Genomic DNA, 19,358 nt, shown 5'->3' with positions numbered 1-19,358 from the left:
GCTGGGTGGCATTGGAGACAGTGGTGTGCTGGGGGGGGGGGGGTGCATTGAAGGCAGTGGTGTGCTGGGGGCATTGGAGGCAGAGGTATAATAAATGAGAGGGGAAGGACATTGGAGGCAGTGGTGTGCTGGGGGGGGGGCATTGGAGGCAGAGGTATAATGAGAGGGGAGGACATTGGAGGCAGTGGTGTGCTGGGGGGCATTGAAGGCAGTGGTGTGCTGGTGGGGCATTGGAGGCAGAGATATAATGAGAGGGGGGGGGCATTGGAGGCAGTGGTGTGCTGGGGGGGGGGGGGCATTGGAGGCAGTGATGTGCTGGGGGGGCATTGGAGGCAGAGGTATAATGATAGGGGAGGACATTGGAGGCAGTGGTGTTCTGGGGAGGGGGCATTGGAGGCAGAGGTATAATGAGAGGGGAGAACATTGGAGGCAGTGGTGTGCTGGGGGGCATTGGAGGCAGAGGTGTGCTGGGGGGCACTGAAGGTAGTGGTGTGCTGGGGGGGGGGGGGGCATTGAAGGCAGTGGTGTGCTGGGGGGGGGGGGCATTGAAGGTAGTGGTGTGCTGGGGGCATTGGAGGCAGAGGTAGAATGAGAGGGGAGGACATTGGAGGCAGTGGTGTGCTGGGGGGGGCATTGGAGGCAGAGGTATAATAAGAGGGGAGGGCATTGGAGGCAGAGGTAGAATGAGAGGGGAGGACATTGGAGGCAGGGGTGTGCTGGGGGGGCATTGAAGGTAGTGGTGTGCTGGGGGCATTGGAGGCAGAGGTAGAATGAGAGGGGAGGACATTGGAGGCAGTGGTGTGCTGGGGGGGGGGGGGCATTGGAGGCAGAGGTATAATAAGAGGGGAGGGCATTGGAGGCAGGGGTGTGCTGGGGGGGCATTGGAGGCAGTGGTGTGCTGGGGGCATTGGAGGCAGAGGTATAATGAGAGGGGATGACATTGGAGGCAGTGGTGTGCTGGGGGGCATTGAAGGCAGTGGTGTGCTGGAGGGGGGGCATTGGAAGCAGAGGTATAATGAGAGGGGAGGACATTGGAGGCAGTGGTGTGCTGGGGGGGCATTGGAGGCAGAGGTATAATGAGAGGGGAGGACATTGGAGGCAGTGGTGTGCTGGGGGGCATTGAAGGCAGTGGTGTGCTGGAGGGGGGGGGGGGGGCATTGGAAGCAGAGGTATAATGAGAGGGGAGGACATTGGAGGCAGTGGTGTGCTGGGGGGGCATTGGAGGCAGAGGTATAATGAGAGGGGAGGACATTGGAGGCAGTGGTATGCTGAAGGGGGGGGGGGCATTGGAAGCAGAGGTATAATGAGAGGGGAGGGCATTGGAGGCAGTGGTGTGCTGGGGGGGGGGGGTGCATTGATGGCAGTGGTGTGCTGGGGGCATTGGAGGCAGAGGTATAATGAGAGGGGAGGACATTGGAGGCAGAGGTATTATAAATGAGAGGGGAGGACATTGGAGGCAGTGGTGTGCTGGGGGGGGGGTGCATTGAAGGCAGTGGTGTGCTGCGGGAGCATTGGAGGCAGAGGTATAATGAGAGGGGAGGATATTGGAGGCAGTGGTGTGCTGGGGGGGGGGGGGCATTGAAGGCAGTGGTGTGCTGGGGGCATTGGAGTCAGAGGTATAATGAGAGGGGAGGACATTGGAGTCAGTGGTGTGCTGGGGGGCATTGGAGGCAGAGGTATAATGAGAGGGGAGGGCATTGGAGGCAGAGGTGTGTTGGGTGGCATTGGAGGCAGTGGTCTGCTGGGGGGGCATTGGAGACAGAGGTGTGCTGAGTGGCATTGGAGGCAGTGGTCTGCTGGGGGGGCATTGGAGACAGAGGTGTGCTGGGTGGCATTGGAGGCAGTGGTGTGCTGGGGACAGTGGAGGCAGATGTGTTCTGGGGGGGGCATTGGAGACAGAGGTGTGCTGGGGGGCAGTGGAGGAAGAGGTGTGCTGGGTGGTAATGGAGACAGAGGTGTGCTGGGGGGCATTGGATGCAGAGGTGTGCTGGGTGGCAGTGGAGGCAGAGGTGTGCTGGGTGGCATTGGAGGCAGAGGTGTGCTGGGTGGCAGTGGAGGCAGAGGTGTGCTGGGAGCAGTGGAGGCAGAGGTGTGCTGGGTGTCAGTGGAGGCAGAGGTGTGCTGGGGGCAGTGGAGGCAGAGGTGTGCTGGGTGGGCATTGGAGGCAGAGGTGTGCTGGGTGGGCATTGGAGGCAGAGGTGTGCTGGGTGGGCATTGGAGGCAGAGGTGTGCTGGGGGCAGTGGAGGCAGAGATGTGCTGGGGGCAGTGGAGGCAGAGGTGTATTGGGGGCATTGGAGGCAGAGGTGTGCTGGGTGGGCATTGGAGGCAGAGGTGTGCTGGGGGCAGTGGAGGCAGAGGTGTGCTGGTTGACATTGGAGGCAGAGGTGTGCTGGGGGCAGTGGAGGCAGAGGTGTGCTGGGTGGCATTGGAGGCAGAGGTGTGCTGGGTGGCATTGGAGGCAGAAGTATGCTGGGGGCAGTGGAGGCAGAGGTGTGCTGGGTGGCATTGGAGGCAGAGGTGTGCTGGGGGCAGTGGAGGCAGAGGTGTGCTGGTTGACCTTGGAGGCAGAGGTGTGCTGGGTGGCATTGGAGGCAGAGGTGTGCTGGGGGCAGTGGAGGCAGAGGTGTGCTGGTTGACCTTGGAGGCAGAGGTGTGCTGGGTGGCATTGGAGGCAGAGGTATGCTGGGGGCAGTGGAGGCAGAGGTGTGCTGGGTGGGCATTGGAGGCAGAGGTGTGCTGGTTGACATTGGAGACAGAGGTGTGCTGGGTGGCATTGGAGGCAGAGGTGTTCTAGGGAAGTGGAGGCAGAGGTGTGCTGGGTGGGCATTGGAGGCAGAGGTGTGCTGGGTGACATTGGAGGCAGAGGTGTGCTGGGTGGCATTGGAGGCAGAGGTGTGCTGGGGGCAGTGGAGGCAGAGTTGTGTTGGGTAGCATTGGAGGCAGAGGTGTGCTGGGTGGCAGAGGAGGTAAAGTAGTGCTGGGTGGCATTGGAGGCAGGAGATGAAGACGGCCCTTGGCCCCGTACGAACAAATCTCTAAAGCTTTAATTCCCATCAACCCTTACCAGCCAGCCTGCGAAAAGACCAACATGGCCCTGTCTGACCACGTTACAAACAGGGGGTTTGGTTTGCATACATTTGCACATACATGCGTAAGCCGCAGTCTAGGGTCCTCTGTATACTGCAGACCTAACTAAAATTTCCAAAGCCTCCATAGTAGGAGCACATGTATCAATGGATGGGTTGAGGGCCTGAAGGAGGCCATCCCTCCTTAAAGGTACAAGGACGCATGTGACGCCCAGCTGTACCACAATGACAGCAATGACATCCATTGTGTGTCCATATTAGCCAGCTACACAAAAAATGGCGACCGTCCCAACCTAGAACCAGCCTTAGCAGTACGGTACGCATGGAAGGGCGCTGCACGTCGCAAACAAACAAAGGATTTCCCAGCAACACTTACCAGCCAGCCTGCAAAACAACCAATTTGACTGTCTAATAGGATTGTCAAAAATTCATATATTTCTATCATTATTTGGCTGTAGAATCTGAGTGTGTAATCATCGATGTACCCCATCGGAAGATTGGACCCCGCGGGAGCCGGCAGAACGATGGAACATAACGTACACCGCAGTATTTATACTCAGCACAAGGTGGTGATCTCGCGTATTGTCCCAACAAGAGGAAGTGATGTCAGGGACAGACAGGAAGTGATGTCACAGTATAAACAGGAAATTCCGGGTGGGAGGTGAGTCGGAGGGAGCAGAGAGGAGACATTGCTGGATTACACAAAGGAGGTATTGAGATATTTTTAATTTATTTCAAGTATTTATTTAGCGCCGTCAATTTACGTGGCGTTTTACCTATATATTGTATATTCACATCAGTTCCTGACCTTCAAGGGGCGTACAATCTAAGATCCCAACCTCACATTCATACAAACACATACTGGGGCCAATCTAGACAGGAGCCAGCATTTCTATGGAGTGTTGGAGGAAAACGGAGTACCCGAAGGAAACCCACGCAGGCACAGGGAGAACATGCAAACTCCAGGCAAGTGGTGCTGTGGTTGGGATTTGAACCGAGGACCCTAGTACTGCCAGGCAGTCCACTTCCTTCATCATCACTTATGTTCTCTTCCTCCATCATCACGTCCCTCCTCTTCATCATCATGTCTGTCCTCCATCCATGTCTGTCTCTGTGACGTCTTTTATCTCCAACCTTCACTACTACAGACACATCACATACTACATATTGGAGTTATATTGTAATATGTGCCCGGATACATCTTAAATATAGAACCATTTATCCAACCGTCCATCCAGAGCCTCTGGTTTATAGACCGGATACGTCCTAAATATAGAGCCATTTATCCAACCGTCCATCCAGAGCCTCTGGTTTATAGACCGGATACGTCCTAAATATAGAACCATTTATCCAACCGTCCATCCAGAGCCTCTGGTTTATAGACCGGATACGTCCTAAATATAGAACCATTTATCCAACCGTCCATCCAGAGCCTCTGGTTTATAGACCGGATACGTCCTAAATATAGAACCATTTATCCAACCGTCCATCCAGAACCTCTGGTTTATAGACTGGATACGTCCTAAATATAGAACCATTTATCCAACCGTCCATCCAGAGCCTCTGGTTTATAGACCGGATACGTCCTAAATATAGAACCATTTATCCAACCGTCCATCCAGAACCTCTGGTTTATAGACTGGATACGTCCTAAATATAGAACCATTTAGCCAACCGTCCACCCGGATCCTCTGGTTTATAGACCGGATACGTCCTAAATATAGAACCATTTATCCAACCGTCCATCCAGAGCCTCTGGTTTATAGACCGGATATGTCTTAAATATAGAACCATTTATCCAACCGTCCATCCAGAGCCTCTGGTTTATAGACCGGATATATCCTAAATATAGAGTCATTTATCCAAATCACGTGACCACATAGATAAGGACCACCGTCGAGTGAATGAAAGGATATGACAAAAATTCTAGATGAATGCTCTGCACGCTGCTATACACGCTTACATATTTCTATATTTCGGAAATTTTGGCATTCATGTAATACATGTTCAAGTCGATCAACTGCATCAAAGTCATCCCTCCTCTGGCCAGTCCCGACTCTTCTCACAATGCAAATACAGATCTGCTTAGAGCATACTTTAATGGACGTATAGTGCCGATATGGGGCAGATAGACACAGATGGAGGGTATTAAACCTGACCAGGTAGGTGAGGAGGATTCTGGGAGTTCACATGACATTACTCTTATCTCCATTAATAAAACACAGACCTGACCAGAGAGGTGAGGAGGATTCCGGGAATATACTTAATGATAATTTAATTGTACACAGGATTTAAGAAGCTGCCAATCCCATGATCCATCTTTAGAAGGACACAAGGACCTCTACAAGGACGTCATGATGGACAATCAGCCGCCCCTCACATCACCGGGTAAGAGGAGACTTTATTGGAAAGGAGAGAGCAGTACGGAGGGTCCACCTAGATCCCCATCATCTGATAAACACAGAAACAATGGATTCAGTCAGTGTGTGTGTTTCCTACAGATGGATCCAGTCATGGGAACCCACCAGAGAGATGTCCCCATCCTCTGTATTCCCGGGATTCCACACAGGAAGGTCACACCATCCCTCACCATCAACAGGTAGGTGATTGATAATTATTGGTTAATATGATTATACACAAGCTTTTTTGCTACATTGAAATTATTATATATTAAGAGTGGAAACCTCGGGGATTATAATATTGGTATTAAGGAAGAGTATAAAGAAGAGAAAGAGGAGTATGGTGTGATGGAAGAGTTTTCAGAAGGACACAAGGATATGATGGCTCCACATAATACTGGGAACCCACCAGAAAGATGTCCCCGTCCTCTGTATTCCCGGGATTCCACACAGGAAGGTCACACCATCCCTCACCATCATCAGGTAGGTCATCAGAAGATATTGTTAGGTATGATTTATATAAAAGTCTGCTTGTTGCAATTAATGTTTTATATATTCAGAGTGGAAACCTTGGGAATGATAATATTGTTCCTAAAGAAGAGTATAAAGAGGAGGATGAGGAGTATGGTGTAATGAAGGATATTTCAGTTGAACCCAAGGATATGATGGATCCATCCAATAATGGGAACCCACCAGAGAGATGTCCCCATCCTCTGTATTCCCTGGATTCCAAACAGGAAGGTTACACCATCCCTCACCATCATCAGGTAGGTGGAGGAGGAACATGTACAACTTTAAAAATGATTCCAAACTGTATGAGATGATCATCTCTGAGGTCTTCGGATATTAGTGCTTATGTTTTGAGGATGGTTCTTTTTATCGTTTTATGGTTTTAGGGTGAAGAACTGATTGATATAAAAGCCAAGGTGAAGAAGGAAGAAGAGACATTTGTGATGGGTGATCAGCAGTGCCTGAAGGAGGATGTGGTTATGGATCCCATTAAAGACGAAGATCCTTCTCTGTATATCAGCTCAGGTGAGTAATGGGCAGAAACCATTCACGGTTTACTTTGACAGTTTAAGACCTGCAAGTGTCACTACCTCCAAAATGGGCAACTACCGGTAAACTATTAGAACATAGAAATATTTCTGTAGTAGTCTCTGCTTCTGATCTGGGTGAAGTGTATGCAGCTCCTGTGTGTAGAAATGAAGCCACCAAAAAACTCTCTTCCCTTCTGGGGGTTTTTTTATCAAACAACCCAGGGACAGGAAGTGCATATATAAAATATTTACAGGCATTTACAAATACAGACAATAGGGGGCAGAAGATTCTTACACTCAATATAACGTCACGTTCCCAACAAATGATGAGGAGATACTGGACACCATATGAAAGGTCCATCTCCATCCTTCAATATAACGTGATGTTCCCAACAATTGAGGAGGAGATACTGTACACCATATGAAAGGTCCATCTCCATTCCTCAATATAACGTCATATCCCCAACAAATGAGGAGGAGATACTGGACACCATATGAAAGGTCCATCTCCATTCCTCAATATAACGTCATGTTCCCAACAAATGAGGAGGAGATACTGGACACCATATGAAAGGTCCATCTCCATTCCTCAATATAACGTCATGTTCCCAACAAATGAGGAGGAGATACTGGACACCATATGAAAGGTCCATCTCCATCCTTCAATATAACGTCATGTTCCCAACAATTGAGGAGGAGATACTGGACACCATATGAAAGGTCCATCTCCATTCCTTAATATAACGTCATGTTCCCAACAAATGAGTAGGAGATACTGGACACCATATGAAAGGTCCATCTCCAACCTTCAATATAACGTGATGTTCCCAACAATTGAGGAGGAGATACTGGACACCATATGAAAGGTCCATCTCCATTCCTTAATATAACGTCATGTTCCCAACAAATGAGTAGGAGATACTGGACACCATATGAAAGGTCCATCTCCAACCTTCAATATAACGTGATGTTCCCAACAACTGAGGAGGAGATACTGGACACCATATGAAAGGTCCATCTCCATTCCTCAATATAACGTGATGTTCCCAACAATTGAGGAGGAGATACTGGACACCATATGAAAGGTCCATCTCCATTCCTCAATATAACGTCATGTTCCCAACAAATGAGGAGGAGATACTGGACATCATATGAAAGGTCCATCTCCATTCCTCAATATAACGTGATGTTCCCAACAATTGAGGAGGAGATACTGGACACCATATGAAAGGTCCATCTCCATTCCTCAATATAACGTCATGTTCCCAAGAAATGAGGAGGAGATACTGGACACCATATGAAAGGTCCATCTCCATTCCTCAATATAACGTCATGTTCCCAACAAATGAGGAGGAGATACTGGACACCATATGAAAGGTCCATCTCCATTCCTCCATATAACGTCATGTTCCCAAAAAATGGAGTGAAGGTAGGTTATGATTGCACCAAATTCACTTCCAAAGTTCTTGGAACGTTTCGAATGCTGAACTGATATATATGACTCCTGAGCATACATACATATATACAAAAACAAACACTACATATATAAAAAATTATTTCCAACAGATGGACAATACTTTTCGAAGGTCAACACATTTGAGGAAAATCTTACTACATCTCCAGGTTTCACTACAAAAGAAAGTGACGTTGCGCAATCTCCTCCAAAGGTAACACTGTACTGGTATGTAAGACCAAAGGATCCTTCTAACCCTGAGGTTTCTTCTGATAAATCCCATACTATGACTTCAGATATTCATCTAAGTTCTCACAGTGCGGGCAAATCAACAGATCCATCCAATCCCCAGAAACCCTCTTCAAGCCATGAAGGAGCTCATGCAGGAGGGAGCTCTTTGTCCTGTTTGGTGTGCGGGAAAATGTTCTCTAAACAAAATGCACTTAAAGCACATCTGAAATCTCACGAGCCTAAGCTTCCTTATTCATGTTCAGAGTGTGGAAAATGTTTTCCTAAGAAACAAAAACTTCTTGTACACCAGAGAACTCACACGGGTGAGCGTCCCTTTTCCTGTTCAGAGTGCGGGAGATGTTTTTCAGAGAAACAAAACCTCCTTACACACCAGAGAATTCACACGGGTGAGCGTCCCTTTTGCTGTCCAGAGTGCGGAAAATCCTTTTCTGAAAAGGGAAGCCTTCATAAACACCAAAGACGTCACACCGGCGAGCGTCCCTATTCGTGTTCGGATTGTGGGAAATGTTTTTCCAAGAAAGGATCCCTTCTTGTACACCAGAGAAGTCATACAGGTGAGCGTCCCTTTTCCTGTTTAGAGTGCGGGAAATGTTTTTCTGACCGAGGAAACCTTTTTAAACATCAGAGAATTCATACGGGCGAGCGTCCCTTTTCCTGTTTAGAGTGCGGGAAATGTTTTACCGAACAAGGAAACCTTCGTAGACACGAAAAAAGATCTCACAGGTGAATATCCATAATTATGTTCGGAATGTGTGGGAAAGGCTTTTCAAAGAGAGAACCCCTTTTTATACACGCTCAGGCGAGCGTCCTTATTCATGTTCAGTGTGCGGGAAATGTTTCAACAGGAAGGAGCATTTGTTAGACACCAGAGAATTCACGCAAATGAGTGTCCCATCAATAATGAGAAACATCTAAATAAAATGTACGGACGTGTGCGACTTGATTTTTCCAACACAATGACGGCGGTAAATGTAGAGGACTGCAAGGAAAGGAAGATGGTGGTGGACGATTGCTGGTACTGAGCATGCCCAATAGGTGCTATTCTCTATCAGAAGTGAATGCGCTTGTCAGGTATTTGTTACTTTGTTAATCGTCATGTAAAAAAATGCATAAAAAGCCGAATGAAATTTGAAGATTACAGTCACATGACTCAAATAACAACCCCTCTACTTGTATTATAGCTTCATGAATTGAGCCTCATATGTTGTATTTCGACAATCAGGTTTTTTTCTTTTCTTTTTCATTCTTTAGGCTCACATTTATAAATAATAAAAATCTATCAAATTGTTGTTTTTTGTTTAATTTGTGTATTGTCTAGATGTGATGTAAGGTATAATCTGTGTGTGTGTAATCATCAATGTACCCAAAAAGAAGAATGGGCCAGGAGGCAGAGGGCAAAATGCTGAAAAATAAATCGGGATGCAGTATTATATATCACAAGGTCATGTTTCCAGCAAATGAGGAGGAGATACTGTACACCATATGAAAGGTCCATCTCCATTCCTCAATATAATGTCATGTTCCCAACAAATGAGGAGGAGATTCTGGACACCATATGAAAGGTTCTCCTAATCCCTCAATATAACTTCCTGTTCCCAACAAATGAGGAGCAGATACTGGAAACCATATGGAGTTCACCTCCGTTCCTCAGTATGGCGTCATGTTCCCAACAAATGAGGAGGAGATACTGTACACCATATGGAAGGTCCATCTCCATTCCTCAATATGACGTCATGTTCCCAACAAATGAGGAGATACTGGACACCATATGAAAGGTTCATCTCCATTCCTCAATATAACGTCATGTTCCCAGCAAATGAGGAGGAGATTCTGGACACCATATGAAAGGTTCTCCTAATCCCTCAATATAACGTCCTGTTCCCAACAAATGAGGATCAGATACTGGAAACCATTTGGAGTTCACCTCCGTTCCTCAATATGACGTCATGTTCCCAACAAATGAGGAGGAGATACTGTACACCATATGGAAGGTCCATCTCCCTCCCTCAATATGACGTCATGTTCCCAACAAATGAGGAGGAGATACTGGACACCATAGGGAAGGTCCATCTCCATTCCTCAATATGACGTCATGTTCCCAACAAATGAGGAGGAGATACTGGACACCATATGAAAGGTCCATCTCCATTCCTCAATATGACGTCATGTTCCCAACAAATGAGGAGGAGATACTGGACACCATATGGAGTTCACCTCCGTTCCTCAATGTCACTTTATGTTCTTGACAAATGGGATGGAGATATTGCGCTCAGCCCTGGTGCTTCCCCAGCTCTTCTGCTTCTCCTCGGAGTCGGAGCAACTAACTTCAGGGCAGTGAGTAGGAAGAGATAAGGACATAATTTTGGGTGCCAATATTTTTCACTCTCTCGTGGGCACATGCCGTTTTTGTTTTTGCCTGGCACATTTGATAGCTACTTACTCTACACAACATCATATTTTACATTGTACAAAAAAAACCAGATTATTTTGGGTGTGTGAACTAAAATTCATTTTGGTGTGTTTTTCCTGAAAATATAGACTGATAAATAGTCGTGCAACATAAAATGTTACAACTATCACCATTGTATTCTAGAGCACCTCTGCTTTCAGATAACATATAATATTCGGGGGGGGAATAAAGTATGTTTCTAGTCAAAAATGCAGATTTTAGAATGTGTGAAAAACAAATAATACTCTTCAGCCAAATCACACCAGTAGCCTGCAGAGGGTGTAAAAACAGAGATAATATATTTATGATTGATTCAGTTGAAGTATAATGCGCGTGCGTCATAATGTATGACCGGAGAATGAGCTACAGGACAGAGAGCGGAATATGAAAACATAACGTAGGATGCAGTTATTACAATCACCAGCAGATGGCTTTATCACTTAGAGCGAGAGGAAGTGATGTCAAGAAAGAACAGGAGGTGTTGGAAAGTAGGAACAGGAAATGATGTAAGACGAAGAAATGGTGTTTTATAAGGTAAAGACAGGAAGTTTTGGGAGAGAGAAGAACGAGTAGAGAAGAGGAGACATCACTGGATTACATCGAAGAGGTAATAAGATATTATTTTTTTATATTTACACCCAGTAACCCCCCATCATGTCCGTCCTCTTCCTCCACCGTCACTGTGATGTCTTTTATGGTTTATAGACCGGATATGTCCTAAATATAGAGCCATTTATCCAACCGTCCATCCAGAGCCTCTGGTTTATAGACCGGATACATCCTAAATATAGAACCATTTATCCAACCAAACATCCAGAGCCCATCCAACCGTCCATCCAGAGCCTCTGGTTTATAGACCGGACACCTCCTAAATATAGAACCATTTATCCAACCGTCCATCCAGAGCCTCTGGTTTATAGACCGGACACCTCCTAAATATAGAAGCATTTATCCAACCGTCCATCCAGAGCCCATCCAACCGTCCATCCAGAGCCCATCCAACCGTCCATCCAGAGCCTCTGGTTTATAGACCGGATACATCCTAAATATAGAACCATTTATCCAACCGTCCATCCAGAGCCCATCCAACCGTCCATCCAGAGCCCATCCAACCGTCCATCCAGAGCCTCTGGTTTATAGACCGGATACATCCTAAATATAGAACCATTTATCCAACCGTCCATCCAGAGCCCATCCAACCGTCCATCCAGAGCCCATCCAACCGTCCATCCAGAGCCTCTGGTTTATAGACCGGATACATCCTAAATATAGAACCATTTATCCAAATCACATGACCACATAGATAAGGGTCACCGTCGATTGAATGAAAGGATATTACGGAAATTCTAGATGAATGCTCTGCACACTTCTATACACTCTTACATATTTCTATATTTCGGGAATTTGGGAATTCTTGCAATACATATCCAAGCCAATCAACTGCATCAACGTCATCCCTCTCTGGCCAATCCCGAGTCTACTCACAATGCAAATACAGATCTGCTTACAGCATAGTTTAATTGCCTCCCGTCCGCCCTATAGCAGAAATACTGCTAGAGGGCGGCACGTGTGCACAAAATCCCATATATATATATATGTGATTTTGCATTTCTGGGTAGGGGGCGTGGCTGTCAATCACTGGGCCCTGGCCGGTAATTACTGACCGGCGCCTAGTGATTTCCAAGGATCTCTTACGGGGAGGAGGACTGTTTTGTTTACTAACAGTCGTCCTCCCTGTCAGCTTGGGCACACTGCACAGCACAGCCATTCAGAGCAGTGTGATTACAGTGAAGCACACAGACCCCACCCCCTAGTAAAACACTCCCAGCACACAGTTAACCCTTTGATTGCCCCTCATGTTAACCCCTTCCTGCCTAGTGCCATTAGTACAGTGTCTGTGCTTTTTTTTAGCACTGATCACTGTATTGGTGTCACTCAGGTTGTCAGTGTCAGGATTGATGTCAGTGACACCAAGTCAGTTCGCCCCCAGTGTCAGAATATCTGCCGCAGTCCCACTATTAGTTGCTGTTTGCCGTCATTACTATTAAAAATGGAAAAAAAAAAGCCCAGTATATATACCGCCATTTGTAAACGTTATAACTTTCACATGAACTAATTAAATTACACGTATTGGGATTTTTTTTAGCAAAGATACGAAGCGGAATACAATTTGTTGGAAACTTATGACGAAATTAGATTTTTAAAATTTTTTTACTGGACTTGTTTAATAGCAAAAAGTCAAAAATATTGTTTTTTTTCTCCAAATTGTCTTTTTTTTATTGCGCAAAAAATAAAGACGCACAGGCGATCAAATACCACCCAAAGAAAGCTCAATTTGTGGAAAAAAAGGACGTAAATTTAATTTGGGTGCAGCATTGCATGACCATGCAATTGTCAGTTAAAGTAACGCAGCGCCGTAATGCAAAAAATGGCCTAGTCAATAAGGGGGGGGGGGGGGGATTCCTTTGGAGGGCGAGTGGTTAATAGACATACAGTTCCGATATTGGTCAGACACATGTGGAAGGTCTTCAACCTGACCAGGTAGATAAGGAAGATTCTGGGAATGTATTTAGTGATCATTTATTTGTGTACAGGATTAATGAAGCAGTTATGAGGACATCTGAGTAGTTGAAAAACATCTGCCGATCCCATGATACATCTTTAGAAGGACACAAGGATCTCTACAAGGACGTCATGATGGACAATCAGCCGCCCCTCACATCATTGGGTAAGAGGAGACTTTATTGGAAAGGAGAGAGCAGTAAGGAGGCTCCACCTAGATCCCCCATCATCTGATAAACACATAGAAACAATGGATTTAGTCAGTGTGTGTGTTTCCTACAGATGGATCCAGTCATGGGAACCCACCAGAGAGATGTCCCCATCCTCTGTATTCCCGGGATTCCACACAGGAAGGTCACACCATCCCTCACCATCATCAGGTAGATGGACCCAGTAATGGGAACCCACCAGAGAGATGTCCCTGTCCTCTGTACTCCTGGGATTCCACACAGGAAGGTCACATCATCCCTCACCATCATCAGGTAGATGAGGAACAATCACTGATAGTATCATTAGGATCTGTACATTATCTGCATTGTTACCATTGATGTCATTTTTATTATAAATTCAGAGTGGAAACCTGATTGATTGTAAAGTTGAGGTTAAAAAAGAGATAAAAGAGGATGAGGATGGAGTGATGGAGGAGTCAGAGGCTCCTGAAGAACATAAAGATCTGTACCAGGACACCATGGTGGATTCAGCCAGCTATAGAGACTCACCAGAGAGATGTCCCCATCCTCTATATTCCCGGGATTCCACACAGGAAGGTCACACCATCCCTCACCATCATCAGGTAGGTGGAGGTGGAACATCTATGACTTAAATATGATTCCAAACTGTTTGAGATAATCCTCTCTGAGGTCTACGGGTATTAGTGCTTATGGTTTGAGGATGGTCCTTGTTAACATTTTGTGGTTTAGGGTGAAGAACGGATTGATATAAAAACTGAGGTGAAGAAGGAAGAAGAGGAGATGTGTATGATGGGTGACCAGCAGTGTACGAAGGATGACGTGTTTATGGATCCCATTAAAAAGGAGGAATCTTCTCCAGATACCAGCTCAGGTGAGGAGGAGATACTGGACACCATATGAAAGATCCATCTCCATTCCTCAATATAACGTCACGTTCCCAACAAATGAGGAGGAGATACTGGACATCATATGAAAGGTCCATCTCCATTCCTCAATATAACGTCATGTTCCCAACAAATGAGGAGGAGATACTGGACACCATATGAAAGGTCCATCTCCATTCCTCATATAACGTCATGTTCCCAACAAATGAGGAGATACTGGACACCATATGAAAGGTCCACTTCCATTCCTCAATATAGCATCATGTCACCAAGAAATGGAGTAGGTAGGTTATGATTGCACCCAATGCCAGAGTTCTTGGAAAGTTTTGACTGCTGAACTGATATATATGACTCCTGAGTACAAGGTGTATAAAAACAAACATAAGATATTTTAAAAATTCTTTCCAACAGATGGACAAAATTTTTCGAAGATCAACACATTGGAGGAAAATCTTACTACATCTTCAGGTTTCACTAAAAAAGAAAGTGACGTTGCACAATCTCCTCCAAAAGTAACACTTTACTGGTATGTAAGACCAATGGATCCTTCTAATCCCAAGGAATCTTCTGATAAATCCCATACTATGACTTCAGATGTCCACCTAAGATCAATGGATCCTTCTAATCCTGAGCAATCTTCTGATAAATCCCATACTAGGACTTCAGATGTCCATCTTTTTTCTCACAGTGCTGACAGATCAACAGATCCATCCCTTCTCCAAAAATCTTCTTCAAGCCAGGAAGGAGCTCACACAGGAGGGAGCTCTTTGTCCTGTTTGGTGTGCGGGAAAACGTTCTCTAGGCCAAACGCACTTAAAGCACATCTGAAATCTCACAAGCCTAAGCTTCCTTATTCATGTTCAGAGTGTGGAAGATGTTTTCCTAAGAAGCAAAGACTTCTTAAACACCAGAGAACTCACACGGGTGAGCGTCCCTTTTCCTGTTTAGAGTGTGGAAAATGTTTTTCAGAGAAACAAAACCTTCTTATACACCAGAGAATTCACACGGGTGAACGTCCCTTTTGCTGTCCAGAGTGTGGAAAATCCTTTTCTGAAAAAGGAAGCCTTAATAAACACCAAAGACGTCACACCGGCGAGCGTCCCTATTCGTGTTCGGATTGCGGGAAATGTTTTTCCAAGAAAGGATCCCTTCTTATACACCAGAGAAGTCATACAGGTGAGCGTCCCTTTTCCTGTTTAGAGTGCGGGAAATGTTTTTCTGACCGAGGAAACCTTTTTAAACATCAGAGAATTCATACGGGCGAGCGTCCCTTTTCCTGTTTAGAGTGTGGGAAATGTTTTACTGAACAAGGAAACCTTCGTAGACACGAAAAAAGATCTCACAGGTGAATATCCATAATTATGTTCGGAGTGTGGCAAAGGTTTTTTCAAGAAAGAACCCCTTCTTATACACCAGAGAATTCATTCAGGCGAGCGTTCTGATTCATGTTCAGCGTGCGGGAAATGTTTCAGCAAAAAAGGAGCCCTTGTTAGACACCAGATATTCACTCAGGCAAGCGTCCACTCAATAATAAGAAACATCTGTATAACTTGTACGGACGTGTGGGACTTGATTTTTTTAACACAATGATGGCGGTAAATGTGTAGAGGACTACAAAGAAAGGAAGATGGTGGTGGACTAATGTGGGTACTGAGCATGCTCAGTAGGTGCTGCTCTATCAGAAGTGAGTGCACTTGTCAAGTATTTGTTACTTTGCTAGTCATCATGTAAATGCATTAATAAAAAAGTCCATTGAAATTTGAATATTATAGTCACATAACTAAAATAACGATCCTTCCACTTGTAGTGTAGCTTCATGAATTGAGCCTCATGTGTTGTATTTCAATTGTCAGGTTTTTTTTTCATTCTTTAGTTTAGCATTTATAACTAATAGAATTCTATCAAATTGTTGTCTTTTTTTTAAATTTTTGTATTGTCTGGATGTGACGTGAGGTATAATCTGTGTGTGTAATCGTCAATGTACCCGAATAGAAGGATGGACCAGGAGACAGAGGGCGAAACGATGGAACGTAACGTAGACTGCAGTATTTATATATCACAAGGTGGTGATGTCATACCTCCCAACTTATATATCACAAGGTGGTGATGTCATACCTCCCAACTGTCCCGGATTCTGCAGGACTGTCCTGCCCGGTACCAAATGAAATTTGGGCCCTTGGTTCCAATAATGTACCTCGTGGGGGCGTGCTGGTACCCAGCATCCAGATTATGTGTTCAGCATCAACTATAGGGTGCCCTTTGTCCCCAGTACCATGTTCAGCCATTCTATGGCAACAGGTATCTCTCCCTGATGGCTGCCTTTTACGATGATACACAATCCGACCTGAGGGAATTTCCTCCAGGTTGCTCCTCAGCTCTGATGGATAGACATGTGCAGAACAAAAAAAATTGTTTTGTTTGGATTCATTATTTAAATAATTTTATCTAGTTCAATTCATTTAATTTGTTTTCGGAATTCATTTAGTTTCATTTATTTGTTTTCAAATATTGTTTGAAGTTGGAAAATTCTAATTGGCATTTAAATGATGAGGAGATACTGTACACCATATCAAAAGTCCATCTCCATTCCTTGACAGCATGTCATGTTCCCAGCAAATGAGGAGGAGATACTGGACACCATATGAAAAGTTCATCTCCAATCCTCAATATAACGTCATGTTCCCAACAAATGAGGAGGAGATACTGGACACCGTATGAAAGGTCCATCTCCATTCCTCAATATAACGTCATGTTCCTAGCAAATGAGGAGGAGATACTGGACACCGTATGAAAGGTCCATCTCCATTCCTTAATATAACGTCATGTTCCCGACAAATGAGGAGGAGATACTGGACACCATATGAAAGGTCCATCTCCATTCCTCAATATAACGTCATGTTCCTGACAAATGAGGAGGAGATACTGGACACCATATGAAAGGTCCATCTCCATTCCTCAATATAACGTCATGTTCCCGACAAATGAGGAGATACTGGACACCATATGAAAGGTCCATCTCCATTCCTCAATATAACGTCATGTTCCCGACAAATGAGGAGGAGATACTGGACACCATATGAAAGGTCCATCTCCATTCCTCAATATAACGTCATGTTCCCAACAAATGAGGAGATACTGGACACCATATGAAAGGTCCATCTCCGTTCCTCAATATAATATCATGTTCCCAACAAATGAGGAGGAGATACTGGACACCAAATGAAAGGTCCATCTCCATTCCTCAATATAATGTCACGTTCCTAACAAATGAGGAGGAGATACTGGACACCATATGAAAGGTCCATCTCCATTCCTCAATATAACGTCATGTTCCCGACAAATGAGGAGATACTGGACACCATATGAAAGGTCCATCTCCATTCCTCAATATAACGTCATGTTCCCGACAAATGAGGAGGAGATACTGGACACCATATGAAAGGTCCATCTCCATTCCTCAATATAACGTCATGTTCCCAACAAATGAGGAGATACTGGACACCATATGAAAGGTCCATCTCCGTTCCTCAATATAATATCATGTTCCCAACAAATGAGGAGGAGATACTGGACACCAAATGAAAGGTCCATCTCCATTCCTCAATATAATGTCACGTTCCTAACAAATGAGGAGGAGATACTGGACACCATATGAAAGGTCCATCTCCATTCCTCAATATAACGTCATGTTGCCAACAAAAGAGCTTACTGTAGTAGTTATCTATGTAGCTGTTGGGCCAACTGATCACTTTTACAGGACCATTGTTGCTGTCCAATTCTCTGGCACTCCCTTTTGACTTATGGAAACCCAGGACCACAACAACTAACTTTCAGATCCATCCCTCGACCTCCTCCAAAGAAGTGTGAACCAGGTGTGTAACTCTCTGTTTCCAGTTCAGAGCTGTCGAAATCCTGGCTAGAAAGCCATATGCACATGTAACTGGCCACACTCTTTTGTGTTGGGTCAGCAGAAGCAAAGGGCAGGGAATACAATAGGAGTCTTATGGACCCCTGATGTCTGCGAGAAGAGAACCTGTCAACTGTCTAATGCTGTCACATGGTGGCTTGTTACAGCTTATGTGTGCGCTTAATTTCCTTTCAGTTTATTCTTTTTCTGAAATTATAGATTTCAGAAACAGTTGGGCAAATAACGTACAGCATAACAACCTTCACCTGCCATCTACTTGTACGGGGCCTTGATTTTCATAAAACATATAAACTTCTGATGGGTTGAGTATATTTCTAGCCAAAAATGAAGATTTTAATGCGTGTGTGAAAAATGAAAAAAAATTACTCTTGAGCCAAAACGCATCAAAAGCCTGCAGGAGGCGTAAAAACACAGACACAATTTATTTATTATTGATTTAGTTTTAGGTGAATTATAATGTGCGTCATAATGTATGAAATATAACCAGAGAACACGCTACAGGACAGAGGGTGGAACATCAACACGTAACGTAGGATGCCGTTATTAAAATCACCACAAGAAGGCGATACCACTTATTGTGCGTGAACCGCTCAGACAGGAAGTGATGTCAGGTATAAATAAGAGGTTCCAGGTGAGAGGTGAGTTGGGAGTAAGTAGAGGAGACATTGCTGGAACTGGCAGCAGAGCAGGTAATGAGATCTCATTCTCTATTTACACCCAGTAACCCCCTGTCATGTCCGTCCTTGTCCTCCATCACCATGCTCGTCCTCTTCCTCACCGTCTTATCTGCCCTCTTCCTCCATTGTCACTGTGATGCCTCCTATGGTTTATAGACCGGATACATCCTAAATATAGAACCATTTATCCAACCGTCCATCCAGAGCCTCTGGATTATAGACCGGATACGTCCTAAATACAGAACCATTTATCCAACTGTCCATCCATAGCCTCTGGTTTATAGACCGGATACATCCTAAATATAGAGCCATTTATCCAACCGTCCATCCAGAGCCTCTGGTTTATAGACCAGATACCTCCTAAATATAGAACCATTTATCCAACCGTCCATCCAGAGCCTCTGGTTTATAGACCGGATACTTCCTAAATATAGAA

The 19,358-nt window shown here is 45.1% G+C and overlaps 1 protein-coding gene and 1 pseudogene across 2 annotated transcripts in view; both read left to right on the top strand.

Moving 5' to 3' along the window:
• Positions 1-3,728: 3,728 nt before the first annotated feature.
• On the top strand, positions 3,729-9,519 carry LOC149440499 (uncharacterized). The gene is made up of 7 exons (XM_089658576.1): positions 3,729-3,797; positions 5,376-5,475; positions 5,589-5,686; positions 5,763-5,969; positions 6,047-6,253; positions 6,383-6,521; positions 8,093-9,519. The coding sequence occupies exons 2-7, from the start codon at positions 5,442-5,444 to the stop codon at positions 8,956-8,958; spliced, it is 1,551 nt and encodes a 516-aa protein (XP_089514702.1). The 5' UTR covers positions 3,729-3,797; positions 5,376-5,441; the 3' UTR covers positions 8,959-9,519.
• A 1,553-nt stretch (positions 9,520-11,072) lies between these two features.
• The window catches only part of LOC149440498 (uncharacterized), a 33,537-nt pseudogene continuing 25,251 nt past the window's right edge, over positions 11,073-19,358 (top strand). The window contains exons 1-6 of the transcript XR_016307614.1: positions 11,073-11,287; positions 13,275-13,408; positions 13,525-13,724; positions 13,814-14,035; positions 14,163-14,304; positions 14,729-15,805. The product of XR_016307614.1 is annotated as an uncharacterized LOC149440498 (transcript). The remainder of the gene's footprint in view (positions 11,288-13,274; positions 13,409-13,524; positions 13,725-13,813; positions 14,036-14,162; positions 14,305-14,728; positions 15,806-19,358) is intronic.

The sequence above is a fragment of the Staurois parvus genome, unplaced genomic scaffold, assembly GCF_062004578.1.
Source record: "Staurois parvus isolate SC_StPar_1 unplaced genomic scaffold, SC_StPar_1.0 ptg001079l, whole genome shotgun sequence".
Lineage (NCBI taxonomy): Eukaryota > Metazoa > Chordata > Amphibia > Anura > Ranidae > Staurois > Staurois parvus.
The sequence above is the reverse complement of the archived record's forward strand: the minus strand, read 5'-3'. Positions and strand labels throughout refer to the sequence as shown.

Excerpts from the sequence above, each read along its gene's own strand:
- LOC149440499 (XM_089658576.1), top strand. The coding sequence starts at position 5,442 with ATGATGGACAATCAGCCGCCCCTCACATCACCGG. Across the intron at positions 5,687-5,762 it reads CCATCCCTCACCATCAACAG|AGTGGAAACCTCGGGGATTA; the intron begins GTAGGTGATTGA and ends TTATATATTAAG. Across the intron at positions 6,254-6,382 it reads CCATCCCTCACCATCATCAG|GGTGAAGAACTGATTGATAT; the intron begins GTAGGTGGAGGA and ends TTATGGTTTTAG.